Source organism: Toxorhynchites rutilus, chromosome 2 (genome assembly GCF_029784135.1).
Source record: "Toxorhynchites rutilus septentrionalis strain SRP chromosome 2, ASM2978413v1, whole genome shotgun sequence".
Classification (NCBI taxonomy): domain Eukaryota; kingdom Metazoa; phylum Arthropoda; class Insecta; order Diptera; family Culicidae; genus Toxorhynchites; species Toxorhynchites rutilus.
Genome location: NC_073745.1, coordinates 4,878,765 through 4,901,060, shown reverse-complemented (window position 1 = coordinate 4,901,060; position 22,296 = coordinate 4,878,765). Strand labels below are relative to the sequence as shown.

The 22,296-nt window shown below is 42.1% G+C and overlaps 1 protein-coding gene across 29 annotated transcripts in view; it reads left to right on the top strand.

Moving 5' to 3' along the window:
• Positions 1-22,296, top strand: part of LOC129766172 (plasma membrane calcium-transporting ATPase 1) — a 208,624-nt gene that overhangs the window by 163,372 nt on the left and 22,956 nt on the right. For 19 of the 29 annotated variants that reach the window (XM_055766648.1, XM_055766656.1, XM_055766651.1 and 16 more), the window contains one exon: positions 9,109-13,544. In XM_055766648.1, the coding sequence (XP_055622623.1) occupies positions 9,989-13,544 (3,556 nt within the window). In that variant the 5' untranslated portion in view covers positions 9,109-9,988. Of the gene's footprint in view, positions 1-51; positions 195-9,108; positions 19,213-22,296 lie in introns of those variants that run through there. The other 10 variants (XM_055766670.1, XM_055766672.1, XM_055766667.1 and 7 more) reach the window with 9 other exon arrangements.

The window sequence follows — 22,296 nt, the reverse complement described above, 5'->3', positions numbered from 1 at the left end:
TGAATGATTGTGATATTGAAACCCCATTAGTAACAAGTACTACGCGTATAGTGCTCTGTTTCAGTGTTTGCTCAGTGTATACATTCCTCCTAATGCATTGAAAGTGATATGGGTGGGTGCCAGGTGGGCGTCGGATCTCTACTTGAAGCTGCTTAAACGTGGGATGGTGTGAGCGAGCGAGAGAAGCGCGCAGGGTGAGTTTTAAGCTCCACTGACGAAGGGAATGAAAATTCGGAACACATTTTGCAGGTGGATGTATTACGAGAGAGAGATCAAAGGAGTACAAACCTACAAAAGAGGAAAAGAGCGAGAGGGGGCAGACGCACAAAACCTGCTTTTGTGTTCTGGCAAAAGAGCTACTCTGTGCGAAAATCGGCATATTAGCATACATATAACAGGAGTCTGAAACCGCCCACAAACACGAGAGACAGCGTGCAAACCGTTGGGAATAAAAAATAGGGCATTTTCTTGGATAATGAAATTTGTTCCTAATTGCGAATATTCGTACTGCAAAAAAAAAAAAGATCAAATGTGTTCTTTGGTTTTTCATTCTCATGTCAAGGCTGATGAAAATACTGGTACTGAAACTCGCCATGGTAGATCAAAAGAAACACAATAAGCATTAATTTTAGATATCGAAGTAGTTTTTTTGTCCGTTTCGTTGGTAATTATAGACCACAAATAAACTCGGGGTAACTTCGCTTTCGCAATTATGCGCTATTATTTGATTGCATCTGTCGAAATTCACCGGACACTCTCCGGCGTTTTTGCTATGACACACTTTTTCCAACTCCAAGTGCTCCCAGCTTCGCTCAGCACCCGTAACATAATGGGTAATAACTCCACTCGCTGCTAATTATAGCCGAATAATTGTCGAAGCGAGGTGCTAAAAAGAGTAAACGATTCACAAACCGCATTATGTCAATCGCCAATGGCACACTCTAGCCAGCAAACATCATATCGCATAACTAGCGCATATACATTATCAAATATCCCAAATTTTTGGTGGTATATTATGCGCCTAACTAGTTTGGATAAATATACCATTGATGTATTTGTCTTATACGACTATTGTCATACGAATATACGATTTATTACAGATATAGAAAATACCAATATTTGTGAGGTTATAATTACATTTATAACCTCACGAATCACCATTTCTATATATGAAAATATTTATGTTTGTAGGAATACAAACTATTCGCGCCGCTATCTGAAATATAATGCTGGAGCAGTAAAACTCGTACATAGAGATGTAATCGGAAAAGTCATTCCTGGTTACTGATTTCTCTTATTATATACTTTGTTTCATTTATTTGAAATTTTTTTTTTATATAAATCGTTTATTTTTACAGGCTCAGTTACATTAGTTTAAAGGAGCCGAATTCTGAAATATATGTTTTAAAACTATACATAAATAATTTTCCTAACACTATGGTTAGTAAGGTGGAAAACCGATTACTCGCGGTTTACTCGAGTTTAGAGGGTGAAATATTCTTTCAGGAAAGGGATGGGATATAAGGGAATTGTTACAATGTTGATGATCACACTCGATTCTTAAATCTATTCGTATATCTATTGTATATTTACATTTCAACTTATTTTGCTGTTTATACCAAGGGGGCCAATCGCTCGCAATGGATGAAAAGGAGGGTATAAGGACATAGGTACAATCACACACGAAGATCGATAGCTTTAAGGAAAACGTATATTTGGGTAATCAAGGTCCTACCGAGCCAACACATCTCTCACCGGCACATTGGGCTGTCTTCCTCGGGCCCGAAGGGAGTTTTCTAAATTCGATCTGGCGACAAGATACACGTCGCACGACCAAACAACATGCTCGATGTCGTGATAACCTTGACCACAGACGCAGAGATTGATGCTGGCAAGATTGAAACGAAAGAGAAGCGCATCTAACGAACAGTAATTGGACATGAGTCGGGAGAAGGTGCGAATAAAGTCCCGACTCAAGTCCAGACTTTTGAACCACGGTTTGAGGCTAACCTTAGGGATAATCGAGTGAAACCACCGGCCCAATTCATCTTCGTTCCATTTGCGTTGCCAGTTAGCGAAGGTATTTTTACGGACTAAAGAAAAAAATTCATTGAAGGCGATTTGACGCTGGTAAATGTCGCCTTCAATCGCACCTACCTTTGCTAATGAGTCAGCCCTCTCATTACCCGGAATTGAGCAATGTGAAGGGACCCAGACAAAGGTAATGACATAACAGCGTCTGGATAAAGCACTCAAAATTTCTCGTATTCTCTCAAGGAAGTACGGCGAGTGCTTTTCCGGCCTCACTGAACGAATAGCTTCGACAGAGCTAAGACTATCCGTTACAATGTAATAGTGTTCAACAGGTCGTGAGGCGACGCTGTCCAGAGCCCAATGAATTGCTGCCAATTCAGCAATATACACTGAGCAAGGATTCTGAAGACTGTGGGAGGTGCTAAAAATTTCGTTGAACACTCCAAATCCTGTGGAATCATTCATAGAGGACCCATCAGTAAAGTACATATTATCACAATTGACACGCCCATACTTTGCATTGAAGATCGTAGGAACGATCCCCGATCGATGATAATCTGGAATTCCATGGATTTTCTTCTTCATGAACAGATCAAAATGTACAGAGGAATTGATATAGTCAGGAAAACAAACACGGTTGGGAATTTTCGAAGAAGGATCAACCTGCATGGAGATGAATTCATGATATGAACTCATGAATCCGGAGTGAAAATTTAGCTCGATCAGCTGCTCAAAATTTCCGATCACCAATGGGTTCATAACCTTACACCGGATGAGGAACCGAAGAGATATTAAATTGAAGCGATCTTTTAGTGGGAGTACGCCTGCCAAAACCTTGAGGCTCATGGTATGCGTTGAGGGCATACATTCCAACGCGATACGGAGACAAAGATACTGAATTCGCTCGAGTTTAATGAGGTGTGTTTTGGCAGCTGATTGAAAACAGAAACTGCCATACTCAATCACTGAGAGAATAGTTGTTCGATACAACATTATAAGATCTTCGGGATCGGCTCCCCACCAGGTGCCGGTAATTGTACGGAGAAAGTTTATTCTTTGTTGACATTTTTTACTCAGATACCTAATATGGGCCCCCCAAGTACATTTGGAGTCGAACCAGACCCCAAGATACTTGAAAGACATAGTATGAGTGATCGGTTTACCCAAAAGTTGAAGCTTTGGTTTTGCTGGTCTATGCTTCCTAGAAAAAACCACCATCTCTGTTTTCTCCGTGGAGAATTCGATCCCTAGCCCAATGGCCCAGGTTGAAAAATTGTTCAAAGTATCTTGTAAGGGTCCTTGCAGGTCGGATTCGTTTGATCCTACGACAGACACCACTCCATCATCTGCAAGTTGTCTTAGGCTGCAATTTTGTGTAAGGCAATTGTCGATGTCGCTTACATAGAAGTTGTACAAAAGGGGGCTTAAACATGAGCCCTGGGGGAGTCCCATGTAGGAGACCCGACTTACTGTCGAATCCCCGTGAGAAAAATTCAAATGTTTCTCACAAAGCAAGTTATATAACATATTATTCAATAGAGGCGGCAGACCCCGAGAGTGTAATTTGTCTGACAAAACCTCTATTGAAACAGAATCAAAGGCCCCCTTTATGTCCAAGAATACTGAAGCCATTTGTTTTTTTTCGGCGTAAGCCATTTGAATTTCTGAAGAAAGCAACGCAAGACAATCATTCGTCCCCTTGCCCCTGCGGAACCCATATTGTGTATCTGAGAGTAGGCCATTCGTTTCAACCCATCGATCAAGGCGAAACAAGATCATTTTCCCCAACAATTTCCGTATACAAGACAGCATTGCTATTGGGCGGTACGAATTGAAGTCGGACGCGGGTTTTCCGGGTTTTTGAATAGCTATAACTCGTACTTGTCTCCAATCATCTGGAACAATATTATTCTCCAGAAACCGATTGAATAAGTTCAACAAGCGATGTTTCGCCACATCAGGGAGGTTTTTCAGCAAGTTGAACTTAATTCTATCCGATCCCGGAGCAGAATTGTTACATGAAAGCAGAGCAAGAGAGAATTCTACCATCGAAAACTCGGAATCAAGATCGCACCTATCTTGTGGTATATCTCGAACAATTCTTTGCACGGGAGCGAAATCGGGACAAACCTTTCGCGCAAAATTAAAAATCCATCGATGTGAATGTTCCTCGCTTTCATTCGATGAAGAGCGATTTCTCATGTTTCGAGCCACTTTCCATAATTTTTTCATTGACGTTTCTCGTGACAAACCTCCCACGAAATTTCGCCAATAAGCACGTTTTTTACCTTTGATCAAGTTTTTAAATTGATTTTCAAGGTCTAAATACGTTTGAAAATTGTCAATGGTTCCTCGTTTCCGAAAAGCTTTAAATGCATTCGATTTTTCTACATAAAGCTTTGAACATTGGCTATCCCACCATGGATTGGGAGGCCTTCGGTGAATGGTGGAACCTGGGATGGGTTTCGTTTGAGCGCGAACCGCGCTGTCATGGATCAAACGAGAAAGGAAATTTTATTTGAAATGATAACCCAGAAAATTCATAGGAACTATCTCAATTCTAAACAATTTTTGATCATTTGTCTGAAAACATTTTTCTGATTTCCCTTCCAATTTTTGGCTTTTTATTCCTTCTTCTCCAAAGAACACGTTTCTTGTCGAATAATTAATGGTGAATCTGCTCCGGTTTCCACTTGTCTTCCTGGATGCATCGTCATTCTCAAGTCTTCATTTTGTCCATCCTTCCCTCTGCTCATTCTTCAACTCGTTTCCAGCTGTCTTCATGATCCGTCGTTGCTCCAATAACATTTTCCGCTCTTGCTTCTATTTTCCGATGTTTGCTTTTACAACTGCTCTCATTGCGATGGCTTCTTGCCGGCCCATCAATTGTTGATTGTTCCAGTATTGATGAATCCAAGTTCGGAGGATCATTGGAAATTGATATTTTGACTACGATTGACGGAGAATCTGGAATTGGTGACAACTCCTGCCGGAATGGTGAGGTATGAATGTAGAATCCAGAACTTCAGAAACTGATGGCACAAACATAGAATTCGATGTAAACAAAGCATCTTACAGAGGCGATTCGGTTGGAGCTTGAGAACAAATTGAAGATGGTGGCATCAGTAAAAAAATCTCGTACATATGAGGAAGCTGACAGTGTTCGATGAGTAGAACTTAGTCGAGGAGCAGATGGCAACAATGCCGATCACGTATCTGTGCTTGTTTCTTGTTTTTTTTGGAACATCTTGTATGCTTGTTTCTCTTGGAGCAACTGGGACTATGAAACTATGTGACGCTGATTGGACAACAGATATCCTTGCAAACAACGGCATCATCATCAAATGGAATAAGTCCACATTTTCTGAAACCTGCTCGGATGATTTTACACCGGTTTTAATTGCTTTTTCCAGTGCACTTCCAAAGTGGTCGATTGTCAGAGGTTTTTTATTTATTCCATCTGTTTATTTTTTAGTGAGCTCACTTTTAGCACTTAGCAATCAGCTGTAACAGAGTCGAATTTATTCGTGTACATTTTTATCTTACTCTATTTTTTTCGCATTTTTCGGCGTAAGAATATTCCTATTGTTCGAATGTTCACAGTTGGACCATACACAGCGGTATCACTGATATGAGGCTTCCATTGTTGTGTTATTATTAGCACCAATTACCGATGCAGCAGACCGTATGTGACGTGAGAGGCTGGGATCACCATCACTTGAAGATTGTTGCGTGGACGTAGTAGCTAGATTATGAGAGGCTTATACATTGCATATTGGCGTCGAAGCAGGTCTATCTCTTTGATCCAACATACGGCGTATTTTTCCGGACCACTTTGAACTGATTCGAAAATGCAGTGTTCCATTCGGGTACACCGAAATGTTTAGTAGCGTCGACGTCAGCACCTTTGAGCCTACAGCTTCTACTGCGAAACTGAAATTAGACTCAAGATACTGCTTCTGCTTCTTCAGTTTCTTCGGAATTAGATTTTGAGTTGTTTTTTCCTGTCCAAAACAACAAAAACATTTGTACCACGCACTATGTAGATAATTTTTACAGCCAACTAACTTTTGAATTTGCAAGAATTTTCATGTACAGTCAGCTCTCGCTAATTCGATATCCAAGGGACATTGAGTTAGGGAAGTATCGAGTTATGGAGAGAAGAATGTATATAAAATAAATCAAAGGTGCCATGCAAGGGAGTTAGGGAGCGTTGACTGTAATATGTAAGATGAGATTAAAAAGTATATTTGCATATTTTAAATGATAAAAAACTCAAAATGAGTATGGATTGTTGTCTTCGGTGTATTTTTCCTTTGCTTATTTGCACGTTGAATGGTAACTTTTTGTTTGAAGTTCCATCTGAATCAATTCTCAATAATGTTCTGTTCTTATTTTTAAGGGACTCATTCGTCTCTTAATTCCCAATGAATAAATGATCAATATTTTTAAAAACACTGAAATTTTGTTCTTGTTAGTGTGTGAATGAATGAGTAAAAATATGGATTCATTTATACAGAGATACACATGGAATTCAACTCCTTTGAACTTGTTGGTGGTCCTGAAAAGAACCGAAGCGCCTTGATTATGCGCCCGTGTTCGGGAACATATATTCCGTTCATCAAAAATTCAATCGAGTACAAAAGTACTCAGCTTGTATGTATCTGCTATGACCATTTCCTTAAGCGCATTGATTTCACGTCCGTGTTCGGGAACACATTCCCATAACCACAAAAGCAAGCATCGTCAATGAGTTAGATTGTTATGATTTCAAAGCAATTTTTGAACTATTGAAACAAGTTTTTATTTTTCGAATGAAGTGGTTATCATACCATTTCGTTCAGTTGGTTAGGGGGTAATAACGCTCAAAATCTTGTTGCTCCGACACCCCAGTATAGATATGAAAGACGTAGTTCTACATCATAATAGTGGCAGAAAGAATTCGTAGCCGTTTTCATTGTGAACCTTATTTTAAGGATGCACTTTTTTAAAAGAGCATTCTAGTGTAGAGGCACGAATTTCGGACGTTCTATCGATCTCCGAAAAAAAATGTTCCATGGCGCACACCATTCCAGCCCTTCTGGTTATCTGAAACAAACAAATCGAACAGCTATAGCATGAACCTTGGACAAGTCAAAAACATGTTTTTTGAAAAAATGGTGGCCGTTTGAAGAAAAAAATCCCGTTTAAAATGTTTTTTTTTTATATTTGAACACTTCCGTCCCATGTGCCTTTGCGGACAGCAGTCTTCTCATTGGTAACTGTTTGGAATGGAACACAAACGATCAGATGCATTCTGCAAATCTTTTAACATTGACATACATTGGAAACAGCCGTCGGCATTAAGTACACGGTCCGAAGGGATATTCATCCTTCTCAACACGTCTTCGTGTTGGTCAACCAAAGCTTTTTACGTTCTTTATAAACGAAATGATAGCGGTTGGCATGACTGCTGAAATGCGCCAGAAAAAGATTGTGGATATGGTCGTGGAAAACAGTATCCCTCAGAAATTTTTGTCACAACCAGCTTTTCATCTTTCATGGCTTTAAACGGGGAAATGGCATAAAAACTTGGAATTTATCTTCAAAACCAAAGCATCAGTTTAATTGTGATTGTGGTGGAAAAGTGGACTTGCGCAAATCCGATTTGAATTCGTTGAAATTAATTTGATACAGTAATAGATAAAGTTGCCGATATGTTCAAGATCTTCCACATACGTTGCCCCATTCACACACTCAGTTGACGATTCGTGCCGGACTGAATGATCGTTCTGATACTACCTTGATTAGCAAATTGAGGCAAGTTACTATAGCTGCTAGAACCCCGAAAACGGATATAATTCATAGAAAAAGAGCAGGGAAAGAAGCAGTTTAAGATCAGGCTACTCGCTGAGGGAGTACATATCTCACGATTCAACAATTGATTTAACTTGGAAGTTTCATCAGTGATCTGGATAATGAGAATACTTCCCTAACCGAGAATCAGTGGAACAAAGCGATCGATCTGGAGAAGCTACTGTTTCAACCGTTCAACCTCACTAAAACACTTCGGGTTGAAGAACTGACACCTGGAAAGTTTATTTCTGGAATGAAGAAGTCTGATTTTCCGCCTTAGTAAGATAGAATGACCAATTGCAGATGAAGTTTTACGGTCCACGGAGAAAAGAGAAAGTACACTTCTGGGAAACATCTTTCGAAGTGAAATCCTAGTTTGTTTACCAGAGATTGCTTCCGTACGTAAACCTTCGCGATGCCATAAAATCGGTTTTCTGGATCAAGTAGGTGCTGTATTAGCTCAGCTTCCTGTTCCGCCATAAATATGGACTTTATTGGTCCTAGTTTCGATTTTACCACCTTCCCCAAACGTGATCCTGTAATGTAATCCTGGGTATTACAAAAGTCTTGGAAGCACTATAACAGAAACTCCACCAGCGATAGCCTCTTCTGCATGCGTAAGGTTCTCCTGGTTCTCCAACTCCCACGATTCGATTTCCTTTGGTCGCTGCGAAGCATCTGAAATAGATGAAAAATATGGCTCGATAGTCTTCAACTAACCGCAAATCATGCCGGGCATACCCCACTTAAAGGGTGACGATCTTACCCCAACAGCACATATTTGTTTCTATTAATTTATTGCTTCAACTTACCACAAGTCGTATCTCAGTGACAGTTAACAGTGCAGGGGATAACGTTAACAGTTAACAAACAACGAAAAGGATTTGAAATCTCGTTCAAGAATAAAAGGTTGAACTCCACTACCGAAAAATTACATCCGGTAGTGCAACAACGGCACACGCGTTCGTTTTCATTAATATTTTGACGTTTGACGGATCACGGTGGGTTCGATGTGATTTAAAACGTCTAAAATAATAATCACTAACATGTACCGTGTTCAAAAACATAGTTAATTGAAGGTTTATTGTAGAATTCAAGGGTTGCCGGTCTTACCCCCTATGATTTTAGATGTACACGATGTTTGCTTTGATCGACGATTGTGACTCAATCCCGTTTTATATACGACTGTTTATATTCAAGCGATCTAACAATTTTTCTTCCTCTCCGTCTCATTTCCAGAAACCAAAATTAATCGACCGATCCGTGTTTTACATGTGGAAGAGCACCACGAGAGCAACATCCGAGAGTTGTCCGACAAATCGAAACAATAACCGGGGTCATCGGGCGGTTCCGGTGCGAGCGGTGGCGGCGACGGAAAAAGCTGCGTTTCTCCAATAGAAAAGACGATTCGGCAAATCGATCATCCCCCAAAAGAGCAACAAAACCCGTTGGGACAACACAGGAACGGAGAGTGAAATGCTGTTATAGTGTCCGCGCAGAGACGGTGGTGCTTCATCCTGTGGTGTGGTGGTGGTGGTGTTAATGATTTGCTAACGAAAAATACGACCGAGAAAACCGAGAACAATGGCAGCTAGTTAGAAGTGACCATTTGTTGTTGTGAGTTGTTGTTCGACGAAGCAACAGCAGCAGCAGCAACAGCGGCGGCAGGAAGGACAACTGCAGTAGCCTCCGCTGGTGTTTGTGCGCGCGCGTGTTTGTGTGTGTGTCTGGGAGCGTGTGCTCGTGCGAGGCGCGAAACACGGGCCACCTTCGATACGCGCGATAGCAGCGAAACCCTAGGATTAACCGAGGAGAAGAGAGCGAGGCGAAAAGGCGGAAGGAGAATATTACCAAAAGCCCCACAACAGAAAACTACATTTGACACTCACTGAAATATTATCACAACTACTATTACTACTACCACTACTACTGCATAACGCTAAAATAGTGTGCGAGAGAGAAGACGATTAGTTTGTTAAGGAATTCGTAAACAAGATTTACTAACGCGCGCCCCCTCACGCTTTAAGAAAAGGAAACACGGAGTTCTTGAACAGAGAAAAAAAAAACAGATTATTCATTAGGTTAAATCGAGTCTAGCAAATAAAATAACTTAGCAAAAATGGCGACGATAGACGGGCGACCGGCGCAGTATCAGATCACGCTGAAGAATCTGCGCGAGATCATGGAGCACCGGGGCCGGGAAGGGGTGGCGATGGTGAACGAGTACGGCGGGGTGCACGAGATCTGCCGGAAGCTGTACACCTCCGCGAACGATGGTCTGAGCGGCTCGAAAGCGGACATCGAGCATCGGCGAGAGACCTTCGGTTCGAATACGATTCCCCCCAAACCACCGAAGTCGTTCCTCACGCTGGTGTGGGAAGCGCTTCAGGACGTGACGCTAATCATTCTGGAAATTGCTGCCATCATATCGTTACTGTTATCGTTCTACCAGCCGGCGGACGAAGAGGAACCCCTCGAGGAGGAAGAGGAGCACTACGCATGGATCGAAGGTCTCGCCATCCTGGTTTCGGTGTTTGTGGTCGTGGTTGTGACGGCCTTCAACGATTACTCGAAGGAGAAACAGTTCCGAGGGCTGCAGTCACGGATCGAGGGCGAGCACAAGTTTTCTGTCATACGAGGCGGCGATGCGGTTCAGATAAACATCGGTGAGATTGTGGTGGGAGACATCTGTCAGATCAAGTACGGTGATCTGCTGCCGGCCGACGGTATACTCATCCAGAGCAATGATCTGAAGATTGACGAATCCTCGCTGACGGGCGAGTCGGATCATGTGAAGAAGAATGAGTCTACGGATCCGATGGTTCTCTCCGGAACTCACGTGATGGAAGGTAGCGGCAAAATGGTGGTAACGGCGGTCGGTGTCAACTCGCAAGCTGGTATCATTTTCACGCTGCTGGGAGCTGCCGTAGATGAGCATGAAGCGGCTGCCAAGCAGAAGAAAAAGGACGCCAAAAAGGCGAAGAAACTGAAAGACGGGGACGAGATTACCAACAACAGCCACCATCCGGGACTGAAGTCTCAAGCAACGGTTGATTCGATCACTTCGGATGATGCGGACGCGAAGGGAGGCGGCGGAGGCGGTGGCGGTAGCCACGGAAAGGAAAAATCCGTCCTCCAGGCTAAACTCACCAAACTAGCCATCCAGATTGGTTACGCTGGTTCCACCATTGCGGTGCTGACCGTCATCATCCTGATCATCCAGTTCTGCATCCAAACCTTTGTCATCGAACAGAAACCATGGCGCAACTCGTATGCCAACAACCTGGTGAAGCATTTCATCATCGGTGTTACCGTGTTGGTTGTGGCCGTGCCCGAAGGTCTCCCGTTGGCGGTCACTCTGTCGCTTGCCTACTCGGTGAAGAAAATGATGAAGGACAATAATCTTGTGCGACATTTGGATGCTTGCGAAACGATGGGAAATGCCACTGCCATCTGTTCGGACAAGACCGGAACGCTGACAACCAACCGAATGACCGTGGTTCAGTCGTACATCTGTGAGAAACTGTGCAAAGTTACGCCGAAATACTCCGACATACCGCACATAGTGGGCGAAGCCGTCGTCGAAGGAATTTCGCTCAATTCGGCCTATACGACATGTTTGATGCCGGGCGTCAATCCGGGCGATCCACTGCAGCAGGTTGGCAACAAAACGGAGTGTGCGCTGCTTGGCTTCGTGCAGGGCTTGGGAAAGAGCTACCAAGCGATCCGGGATGTTCATCCGGAGGATTCGTTCACACGGGTGTACACCTTTAACTCGGTCCGAAAGAGCATGAGTACCGTTATCCCACGTCCGGCCGGTGGCTATCGCGTGTACAGCAAGGGTGCCTCGGAGATTGTTCTGAAGAAGTGTTCGTTCATCTACGGTCAGGATGGTGTGCTGGAGAAGTTTACCCGGGACATGCAAGAGCGATTGCTGCATCAAGTGATCGAACCGATGGCGTGCGACGGCCTGCGAACGATTTGTATTGCGTTCCGAGACTTTGTTCCTGGCAAGGCGGAGATCAATCAGGTGCACTGCGAGGGGGAACCGAACTGGGACGACGAGGAAAACATTGTGTGCAATCTGACGTGCTTGTGTGTCGTTGGTATCGAAGATCCTGTCCGGCCGGAGGTACCGGACGCCATCCGAAAGTGTCAACGGGCGGGAATTACGGTGCGAATGGTTACCGGAGACAACATCAACACGGCGCGGTCGATCGCCACCAAGTGTGGCATCATTCGACCCCAAGATGACTTCCTGGTTCTCGAGGGTAAGGAGTTCAACCGACGCATTCGTGACAGCAACGGGGACATCCAGCAGCACCTGCTGGATAAGGTATGGCCGAAGCTGCGAGTGTTGGCCAGATCGTCGCCTACGGATAAGTACAACCTGGTGAAAGGTATTATTGACAGTAAGGTAACCGACAATCGGGAGGTGGTGGCCGTAACGGGCGATGGAACAAACGACGGACCTGCGCTGAAGAAGGCTGACGTTGGATTCGCTATGGGAATTGCCGGCACCGATGTGGCGAAGGAAGCTTCCGATATTATTCTAACCGATGACAATTTCAGCAGTATCGTGAAAGCCGTTATGTGGGGCCGCAATGTGTACGATTCGATTGCCAAGTTTTTGCAGTTCCAGCTGACGGTGAATGTGGTGGCTGTGATTGTTGCTTTCATCGGTGCTTGCGCCGTTCAGGATTCCCCTCTCAAGGCCGTACAAATGTTGTGGATGAATTTGATCATGGACACGTTGGCTTCGCTTGCGCTGGCCACCGAAATGCCAACGGCGGATCTGTTGTTGCGTAAGCCGTACGGTCGAACGAAACCACTGATTTCACGCACAATGATGAAGAATATCCTGGGCCAGGCCGTCTACCAGCTGCTGATCGTGTTCGGCTTTCTGTTTGTGGGCGACAGATTCCTCGACATTGAGTCGGGCCGGGGTCAACCGCTGAATTCCGATTCGACACAGCATTTCACCATCATATTCAACGTATTTGTATTTATGACACTGTTTAATGAGCTGAACGCTCGCAAAATTCACGGCCAACGGAACATTTTCGAAGGTCTGTTCACGAATCCAATCTTCTACAGCATCTGGATCGTCACGCTGGTGTCGCAAATCTTCATCATCCAGTTCGGTAAGGTGGCGTTCTCAACCAAGGCGCTCAACGTCGAACAGTGGTTGTGGAGCGTGTTCTTTGGCCTGGGTACGCTAATCTGGGGCCAGGTGGTCACGTCCATCCCCACCCGCAAGATGCCCAAGAAGATGGCCTGGGGCCGTGGCGACGCCGAGTATGCCGAAGCGATGCGACTCGGCGAGGAGCGCTACGACTCGATGGATAATGACAAAAAACCCCGTGCAGGTCAGATATTATGGATCCGTGGCCTTACCAGGCTGCAGACCCAGCTTCGTGTTGTACGTGCATTTCGATCCACATTAGAAGATTTAGAAGAACGTCGTTCCATTCATAGCTTGCATAGTCTTAGAAGTTCACGCAGTCATCCCGGAGGCATGAGCACGAGTGGTACAATGACTAGTCAAGGTCTCTCAAATCTCTTATATCCACCAGGTTCCAACATCCCAACCGGCCGGCTAATAGGTACTAATGTTGGCGATCTTAAGTATATTGATGAAGATCAAAGACTTCATAATAATCAGCATATTATAGGTATAAACAATAAAGTAGAATACAGTATATAAATTTGATTTATATATTACCACACACGCATATGTATTCTATATATTTGGAAATTCGTATTCGATTGAACAAAAAAAAAAAAAACAATATAGGAACTTCAAACTAAACGGAAATTTTTTTTATAACGTTTTTTCTGACAAAATCGCAAACAATTGAATTGCAAAAGCAAGCATATACTCTAGCAAGTACATATTACTTTGATTGATTGATTAAGCATTTCTTTGTTCTTTTACGTAACTTCGTTGAATTTTGAGACTCGTGCATTATTCGGTTGATTTTTTTTCTGACATCTGTTTCTTTGTGTTTACTTTTTTTTCATTGTGTTTCATTACATCTTCGTTACACATTTTTCGATATCTCTGCGTACATTTACGTTTACGTTTTCATTCCGTATATGTTCGTCGCTGTGCAGTTTTAATTTTCCCGTCCCGTCAACCCTCAGCCAACCAAGATGATTAGTAAACCAACAGAACAGAAGCGTAGTCTTTGATTATTTCACACCGTATTTCGTTTCTCTGTTTAGTTATGTTAACCGCCACCCCTTCTACAATTAATTAATACTACTACTACTATTACAATTACCACCACCACTACTACTACTACTGTACTCTTACCATTTGTTTTTTGATTGTGTGTGCGTGTGTTGATATGACGATGCTGATTTTAACAATTGTGTAAGCAAGCAAGAACCCATTTTGTTGAAGCCTAAGCGAGCGATTAACTTATAGTTGTTTAATTCCTACGTTTAACCACTTGTGTTAGTCTTTTTTTTTTCCTTGAATTAGTTGAGATAGTAAGTCTTTAATTTGTTTTTCTTTCTTTCCTGTTGTTTTTTTGTCGATTGTTTCTCACCCGTATTTTAGGAGCGGAAGACATCAGCTTGAAAAACTAGGCTAGGCTGTGTAGGATGAGAAACACAACACACACAAAAAGACACTCAAACACATAGCGCGCTCCTACACGCAAACATAAAAGACACATACACAAACACATGAGAGAGAGGGAGAGGAGGGAGTCCGCCTTGGAGATGCGATGGATGCGAGTTCATTATATTCAATTTGGATGCGGGAAATTTCGGCACGCGAATAAACAACTTATTGATAATTCGGGAAACCAACAGATGAGCTTGGAAATAGAGGAAACGAAGGGTGGATTTGTGAGAGATTAAAAAGAAGCTTGAAAATATTTATCCGGACGCGAATGTGGCTTGGAATGAGCGTTTCAAAACTTAGGTTGCGGAATTATCAGACTAATTTTTGAATGATTAAGATAAAGAATTGTTTCAAGATCCAATGAATCTCTGAATTTTGTTGTTATCAAATCGATGTAAGCTCATTAAACACTATTGTTGTAGCTCAAATCTCAATTCGAGATAGAATATGACCTTTTATATGATCCACTGTTCAAATTGCGTTGATGAATAAATGGATAAACAGAATTGAACGTCAACGCGTTTTGTTTTTATCGATTTTTTCTTATTTTTTTTTTACTCTGGCATAATTTTTTTAGATGCGAATGAACTGCACTACAAAGTTTGAAGCCTCTTAAGGAGATATTCTAGTGTAGAGGCACGAGTTTCGAAGTTTTTTTTCGAGCTATGAACAAATAAAACAATGAATATTTATACTATCCATTATTCCATTATTCATTTTTTTTTAGGTGTCCAGACAAAATCTGGACACCTCAATTTTGGAATAAAACAAATTTGCTAGAAGTGTAATCCATGAAACAATTCTATTTTATTTATATGTATATCGTCAAATTATCAAACAAATTAGCATTACTTATTTGGTCTGCATGAGTAATTGGTGAACTTTGAAGTTTACCCTTGCGATGAGGCTCACATCGCAAAATGGTGCCCCATTTTGTCATCGGTCGTTCTAAGCCAAGCATAAAAACAACAGCGCTGGATCCATACCAACCGTATGCGCTTGTGTGAAGAAGAACAAATTAACAGAGAAAGCAAAGCAGACAAACCAGATTCAAGCGCGGTTTAGAAAGAAGGAATATAACAACGGTACGCGAACATGGTGTAAACCTTGAAGCAAGCAGTGTAGGAAACATATTATTTATGTTTCGGTGCGTGTTTATTCGCCAGAGCGCATGTACAGTCAACCCTTCTATAACGCGGAGAGTGCGTACCGCGCTATAATAAAACGGAATGAGTACAAAATGCCTCATTCGTACCGCGAATTTGAAAAAAATGAAAAAAAAATTTTTATTGAACCGAAGAGATCATAAAAGGAAATGATAAAAAAAATAAACCATCTTTTTCCATAGATCTGCCTTGAGCTCACCGAGTAGCTTGATAGGATTGGCAATGACAGCTAATTTTGCAGCACATATTGCAGCCTCTAGCCTGAAACCGATGTCGCAAACGGCAAAGAGATAAACTTGAATGTTTATATAAACATATCAAGTTAAAATCATGCATTGGGTGCACGGAAAGAACTGATGGGACGTTCTTGAACGGGAACCGCGCTATAAGAGTACCGCGTTATAGGAGGGTTGACTGTATAGACAACGAGTGAAAGTTCAATTGAGTGAGGAAAACTTGTTGCACATCAGCACTGCGTTGCATTCTGAAGGCTGTATACCAGGAAGAACGCTTCTGGAGACATTCATTCTCGGAGACATCTTTGTTGATAGTGCCGGTAGAGACGAAAGATTTGGATTTTCGGCCCCAACTGCATATGGCCTGCCAAACCAAGCAATTTTTGGGGAATTTAGACTGCTTCTTGCTCCGGATACACTCGGCTACGGAATTCCTTCGCATTGCAGCATAAAAAGCGAGACCCGGAAGCTGTTTGAAGTCTTCGAGAACATAAGTTTCATCGTCCATTATGGTGCACAACACTATACGCGGGGCGCGGCAGGACACAACACTTATTGTTCTTACAAACGTAAAAAGGATGTTAAATTTACCTTTTTAGTCGACCGGTTTCGGGCTCGATGCTGGCCATCTTCAGGACGATGTCCGACTGAATTCCAACAAAAAGAAAAACAGCTATGTACTGGTGTAGTACGCATCGAAGAGAAGTCAGGTTATTGGATGTTCTGTTTCGTCAACTTGAATAAAGATGATGTAATCGGAGCTTCAAATTCATTCATTAGTGGCGACTCAGCAGTGTGAATGAACATGGATTCCCATGCATTAAGATGGGAAGCCTTTCTGACACACTTCTTGAGTTTCGCGTTGTCCCAGGCAATTTGATGATTCAGTCCCGTAGAGTGAGCTGCCACACTCGATTCGTTAGGTCGCTTATTTTCCACGGCGTTTCTGTGCTCTCTCAATCGCACTTTCAGCTTCCGACGGGTTTGGCCAATATACACAGCCGGGCAAGATATGCACGGTATCTCGTAGATAGCGGACTTTTCATCCGACGGGATCTTGTCCTTGGGGGAACACAGGAGATCGTTCAGCCTATGGACGCTCTGAAAGCCGTGTTTATTCTGTATCCCTCGAATGGCATTCGTCACTTTCGGGAAAAGCGGGAGACTAATTCTTTGTATGTCCTCTTTTTGTGACTGAAGCGTGGTTGCGTTTTAGCGGTGTTTCTTTCTCTCATGTTTCCGGAGGATCTTATTTATGAACCCTTCGTTATAACCGTTCAGAAAGGCAGCCTCGTGGATTTTGTTCCTTTCTGCTTCGAATTTGGCTTTTTCCATTGGAACGTTAAATAGGCGGTGGGACATTGAATGGAAGGCGGCTTGCTTCTGTGGTCCAAAATGGTTGGAGTCGGATGTTATGTACCGATCCGTGGAGGTCGGCTTTTGGTAAACGCCAAATTTCAGAGTGTTGTCCTCTTTTCTTGTGATCATTAGATCCAAGAAAGGGAGTTTTCCATCCGACTCCTTTTCGACCGTGAATTTTATCGTACTATGCCGAGAATTTAATAAATTCAAAGTCTGCGACAGATAGCGCTTTTTTACAGCAGCAAGAATGTCATCATTTTTGTAAAAACTGGGTGTAGAGCACCTTAGCACGGCTTTTTGCAGTGAAATTTTGCTTATCATCACGATTGGGTACCTTTTTTACTTTGTGCGCCTTCAATCCATGCCTCTGCTTCATTTTTTGTACCTTTCGGTCCATCTGTCGGGAGCATACTTTTCGATTTGTTCCGCTTCAAACCTTTCGATCCACAATTAAGCGCTGGTCAAACGATTTGCACACACTATACACGGTACTTTTTGGCGAGATCGCGTACCGACAGTGTTGGATTTTGCTGCTTACTTCCACTTGATTCGACGCCATTCTACCAAACTGGAGAAGAATATCCTGGCCTTGAACGATTCGAACGCCCCACCTTCTTGGTTTTTGTGCTTCAAAAAACAAATCGCGTCGTTCAAACATGTCATAAAATAACGGCTTCCATCCAGCGATTGAACCTCTACTGGAACGCAGAGGTCGGAATGTACCAATCGTCGCTATTCAACACGACAGTACCCTTTGCTACGGCCTTCATGCTGGTGTTGTTTTCCATTTCGACATCGTGGTTCACTTTCTCTTCGTTCACAAACTTTGTTGTCAAGGACATACTAGATTAGACACCGCATCACTGATATGGCTAAACTCGGTGAATAATCTCGAAAAGCCGTTTCTAATGTATATGCTTTCATGTCTGAACTTCATAAATATGAAGAAAAAAAAATCGATTTTTTTTTCAAATTTCTAGACTAGAAACCTTAAAAACCCCTAAAACAAAACAGAAGAAGAAACACCCATTTCCAAAGAGGAAGTTTTTGTTTTCTCCTGATGAAACAGAATTGAAACCTTGACAAACGGGTTTGAAATCGAAAGCTCATCAATCGCAGCAACCCGATTGCATTCATGTTTGTTATTCAGTCGGTGAATGTGTGAGCTTTATATTTGCATTTTCGAAATTCCAAACCGCAAGCCGCCGTCAAAGTGAGTATTTCAGCATTTTTTTTCTGAAAACTCTACCCCTGTTTTGTTGTACATCCACCCATCGAAAGACGACCTCTATATCCCAGTTCATCGCAAAAAAAAATTCGAACCATTAACCCGTGTTTAGTCGCGTTTCGTTTAGCTTTTCCAAGCGACATAACCTTTGCTTACGTCTCATACACATATTCAGGAGCTTAGGAGGACAACATGTAATAGAACAAATCGTCATACTAACAGCGAACCAAGAGCACCTTCTCGAGTATTTTGAGCGGGCGTAAAATCAGCTCTTTTGTTTTGTAGAAATGGCCGCGTCCAGCAGTGGGGAATGTTATCCCCTACCCCTCCCAAAGCCCCAACACATAGATTTGAGAGAATCAAAGACACGAACCAATACACGACGCGATCTAATTCTGAATCGCGCGCCATAAAAGTGAACTAAATACAAGTTAAAACAAAACAAAAAACGTTGACCAACTTAATTCGTGTTAAGGCATATTTGCGTATTAGATGATAAAAGTTAATTGATAAAAGATGTTAGCTATTACCTACAATTAAAGAAGTTTACATTTAGAGATAAAACCGAGAAGATAAGTAAGAGGAGCACAGAGGATATAACTGTTGTTATTTTTTATTTATTTGTAATATTTTACCTTTTCGCCACTAAGTGATTAACGACGTTTAATAAAAGGATCAAGTAGAGTACTTCACTACTACTAGATAAACATAAAACCAATACAGTTTGATTTGTTTTAACCATTTAGTCGTAAGTGACCCAAAGTGTACTAACAAGAACGGCTCCCCCAATACCCTGTTTTGCCATGCTCGTGAAGCATTTTTTAATAATTTCTGTTGTTGCCTTCGAATGATGTTTGTTTCTCATCGATAATTTTATTCTGACACCTAACCGATTGAATGAAAATGTGTTTTCAAAATGACAAACGGATAGTTTTCATTTTCCTTCCTGTATGCTTTTTCGTTTTTTATACATATATATCTTTCCATTGTTTATTTTACCTTTGGTTGTAACTGAACACCTCGTTCTTTAGTTTTCTCGACGAGAACACTAGTTTTAGGAGGAACGTTAGTAAAAATAGACCAACCTTTGAGCCAAAACCAGTTTCGAGTGAACCGGCCCATCCCCCCTCCGTTTTAATCAATACAGAAAATGAAAGCAAATGTTGAGAGTGACCACCTGTGTGACCATCAAGCCCGACGATGATTACGATGAAGCTATCTTTGCGATTGGAAGCTAGGATGTATTTTTGCATGTAATGTGTTCCAATAGCCCAACCAACCAACCTTTATGTTTTCTTCTAACTTTTGAAAGCACCCACCATCACTTTCCCACTCAGCTACGCAAATAGTTGCCAGTAACCCAACCCGTATGAGCCAACACCCAACTACCACCCCCCTCCACTGCTCTCTTCCTATCACCGCACCTCCGTTGTGTGCGTTTTCGGATCTACACAACAAAACACACAGAAAAAATTATCACCCATACCACCCCCCCCCACCCCCTCGGAGGGTGAATGTGAATCATGTAGGACGAGCGGCAGGACGATATTGAATATACTTTCATATATTCACACATACACACACATAGATTAGATAGAAACGGATGGGATGTCGAGGAACATGTGATATTATGCTACGCTTTTTCGTGTAGCCCACACACACGTGTTGCGATCGCGTGCTTCCCTTGACTCATCACTCTTGCCCTCCCTTACTCCTTGCGCTAGAGCTAGTGTTCGCCGGTTACCCAGGGAAACTTGAAACAGGAACTCGGTAAAAAAAAAGATAGAGCCGAATAAATTTCGTTCGTTAGGTGAATAATCGAAGAGGGCCAGAAGGTAATCAAAATTATATCACTCGGATGTTTATCCAACGTCCCATCTTCTTTTGTTTCGATACTGTAGCTGTTGGGGTTGTGTTATTGTTTCTGTTATCGTTAAGTTTGAATAAACGAGAGAGTTAATATTAAACAAAAGCCTTTTTTATTTAAAAAAAAAAAAAAAAGAGGAGACCCGTCGGCGTTTTAGGGCAGAAGGTCGTGATCTATGGAAAATAAATATTGTTCAGGTTTAGAGGACGCGTGATTGTTTGTGTTTTTCGTATTGTCCAATGCACTGAGAGAAGCCAATTTTGAACGGATTATGTTTCATGGGAAGCAAGACAGACTTTTTTTCGCGTCGTATAGCGCCTCCTGACGACACCGCCGTGATTCATTGTTAACGCATCAGAATCTTTTCAATCGGGTGGCTGTCGTCACCCCCCTTAGCGTCCGCCTTGAAACGTCTCGCGATTCCGGGTTCGTCTCCCACAATCGTTACGTGCGTTACAGATCATCAGGGATTTAGGCAGGGTTAGGTTCAGGTGGTGAAAATACTGTGTAACGAGAATTCCTCAGCGTATCTAGCCAATTTTAATTCCAGTTGCAGTGATTTACTCGGTGAGGAAGAATGAATTCTAGTGAAGCACAAAATGAAATTTTACTACACTGCGTTTCACAACTATAGAACCACTCATTTTCTCTGAGTTTCCAGAGATATGTAAGAAGTCGGTTGAATTGAAGTATATAGTGTAGGATATAATAACTATTTTCATTTAAAAGACTGGTCAATTGAACTTCATTTTTGTGTTCAGGCGTGAAACATTCAAAAAATTAAAATTCTACTGTTTCATAACTATAGAACCAGATGGAAAAACTCTCACTCCTTTACTAAATTAACGTCAATTTCACATGAATTTCAAAAAGTTTCTAAATCATAGGTCATCTTTAGTGCTCAATCAGATCAAATAACCCATTCGGGGTGGTTTTGACCAAGTTGCGCCATATTGTAGTGTGTATCTCGTTCTACGCAGAGGATACTGCTCGTTTAAGCTCTTCAACTCATTCATACTGCTTGTAAGCTGCGTCTACTATTCGTGAGATCACTCCTCGTAAGCTCTTGATAGGGTTTTGATCAGTTAAACGCAGTGTATGAGACTTTCTTACGCTAGATTGCAATCTTCTGGAAATGACACGGTCACGGTCTCTCGATATGCGGAAAGCCTTTTCTTTGAAGTTCTTTGACGAGTATGTTCATACGATTCGATTTGATATTTTTGAGAGACCAGCCCGATGAGAATTTTCTTCTAATGCTGACTTTTTCAGTCAGCGAGCAGGATAAAAAATAGTCATGAACAGTAGTCGAGTGCGTTGAATAGAAATAGGGACGAACGACCTTCGGAATACGACCTTCAAAATAAGAACAGAACAGAACAGTTGAATAGAGACCCATTTTGCTAATTCGTGTAAAATAACAAAGATGATCTTTTATTGATTCATAACAGCATTCGAGATACCTGCATAATTTCTCATTGCTTTGAGGTTTGTTTAAAAAAAAATCTGTGTACCTATGTGTACCTGTATCTAGTTGCTGATTTTCCATAAAAGGGCTCAATCGTATAAATCGTAGTCGGCCACGTTTTATGACGGTAATTTCGTCCAGTTCAAGCTGGATGAACTACACCCAAACAAGCTTTGGCAGAAAACATATCTTTTTCGGCACAAAAAATGCTTTTTCGTGTGCTGAAGAGTGAAATGAGCAAATAAGAGAACTCTTTTTAAAAGTTTTTCAATGTTTGTGTGTATGGAAGCAGACTTTTCTTTCGTTCAGACTGAACGTCAGCTTGGGCTTGTACCCAAAAAAATCCAAACGATATCAAGCGGGGATTGAACCAAGACCGGTTGGAATGCAAGGCTGTCTTACACGATTAAGCTATTCTCATTTATGCAACAATACCAGTGGCTGGTTGTTCCATAAATGCGTG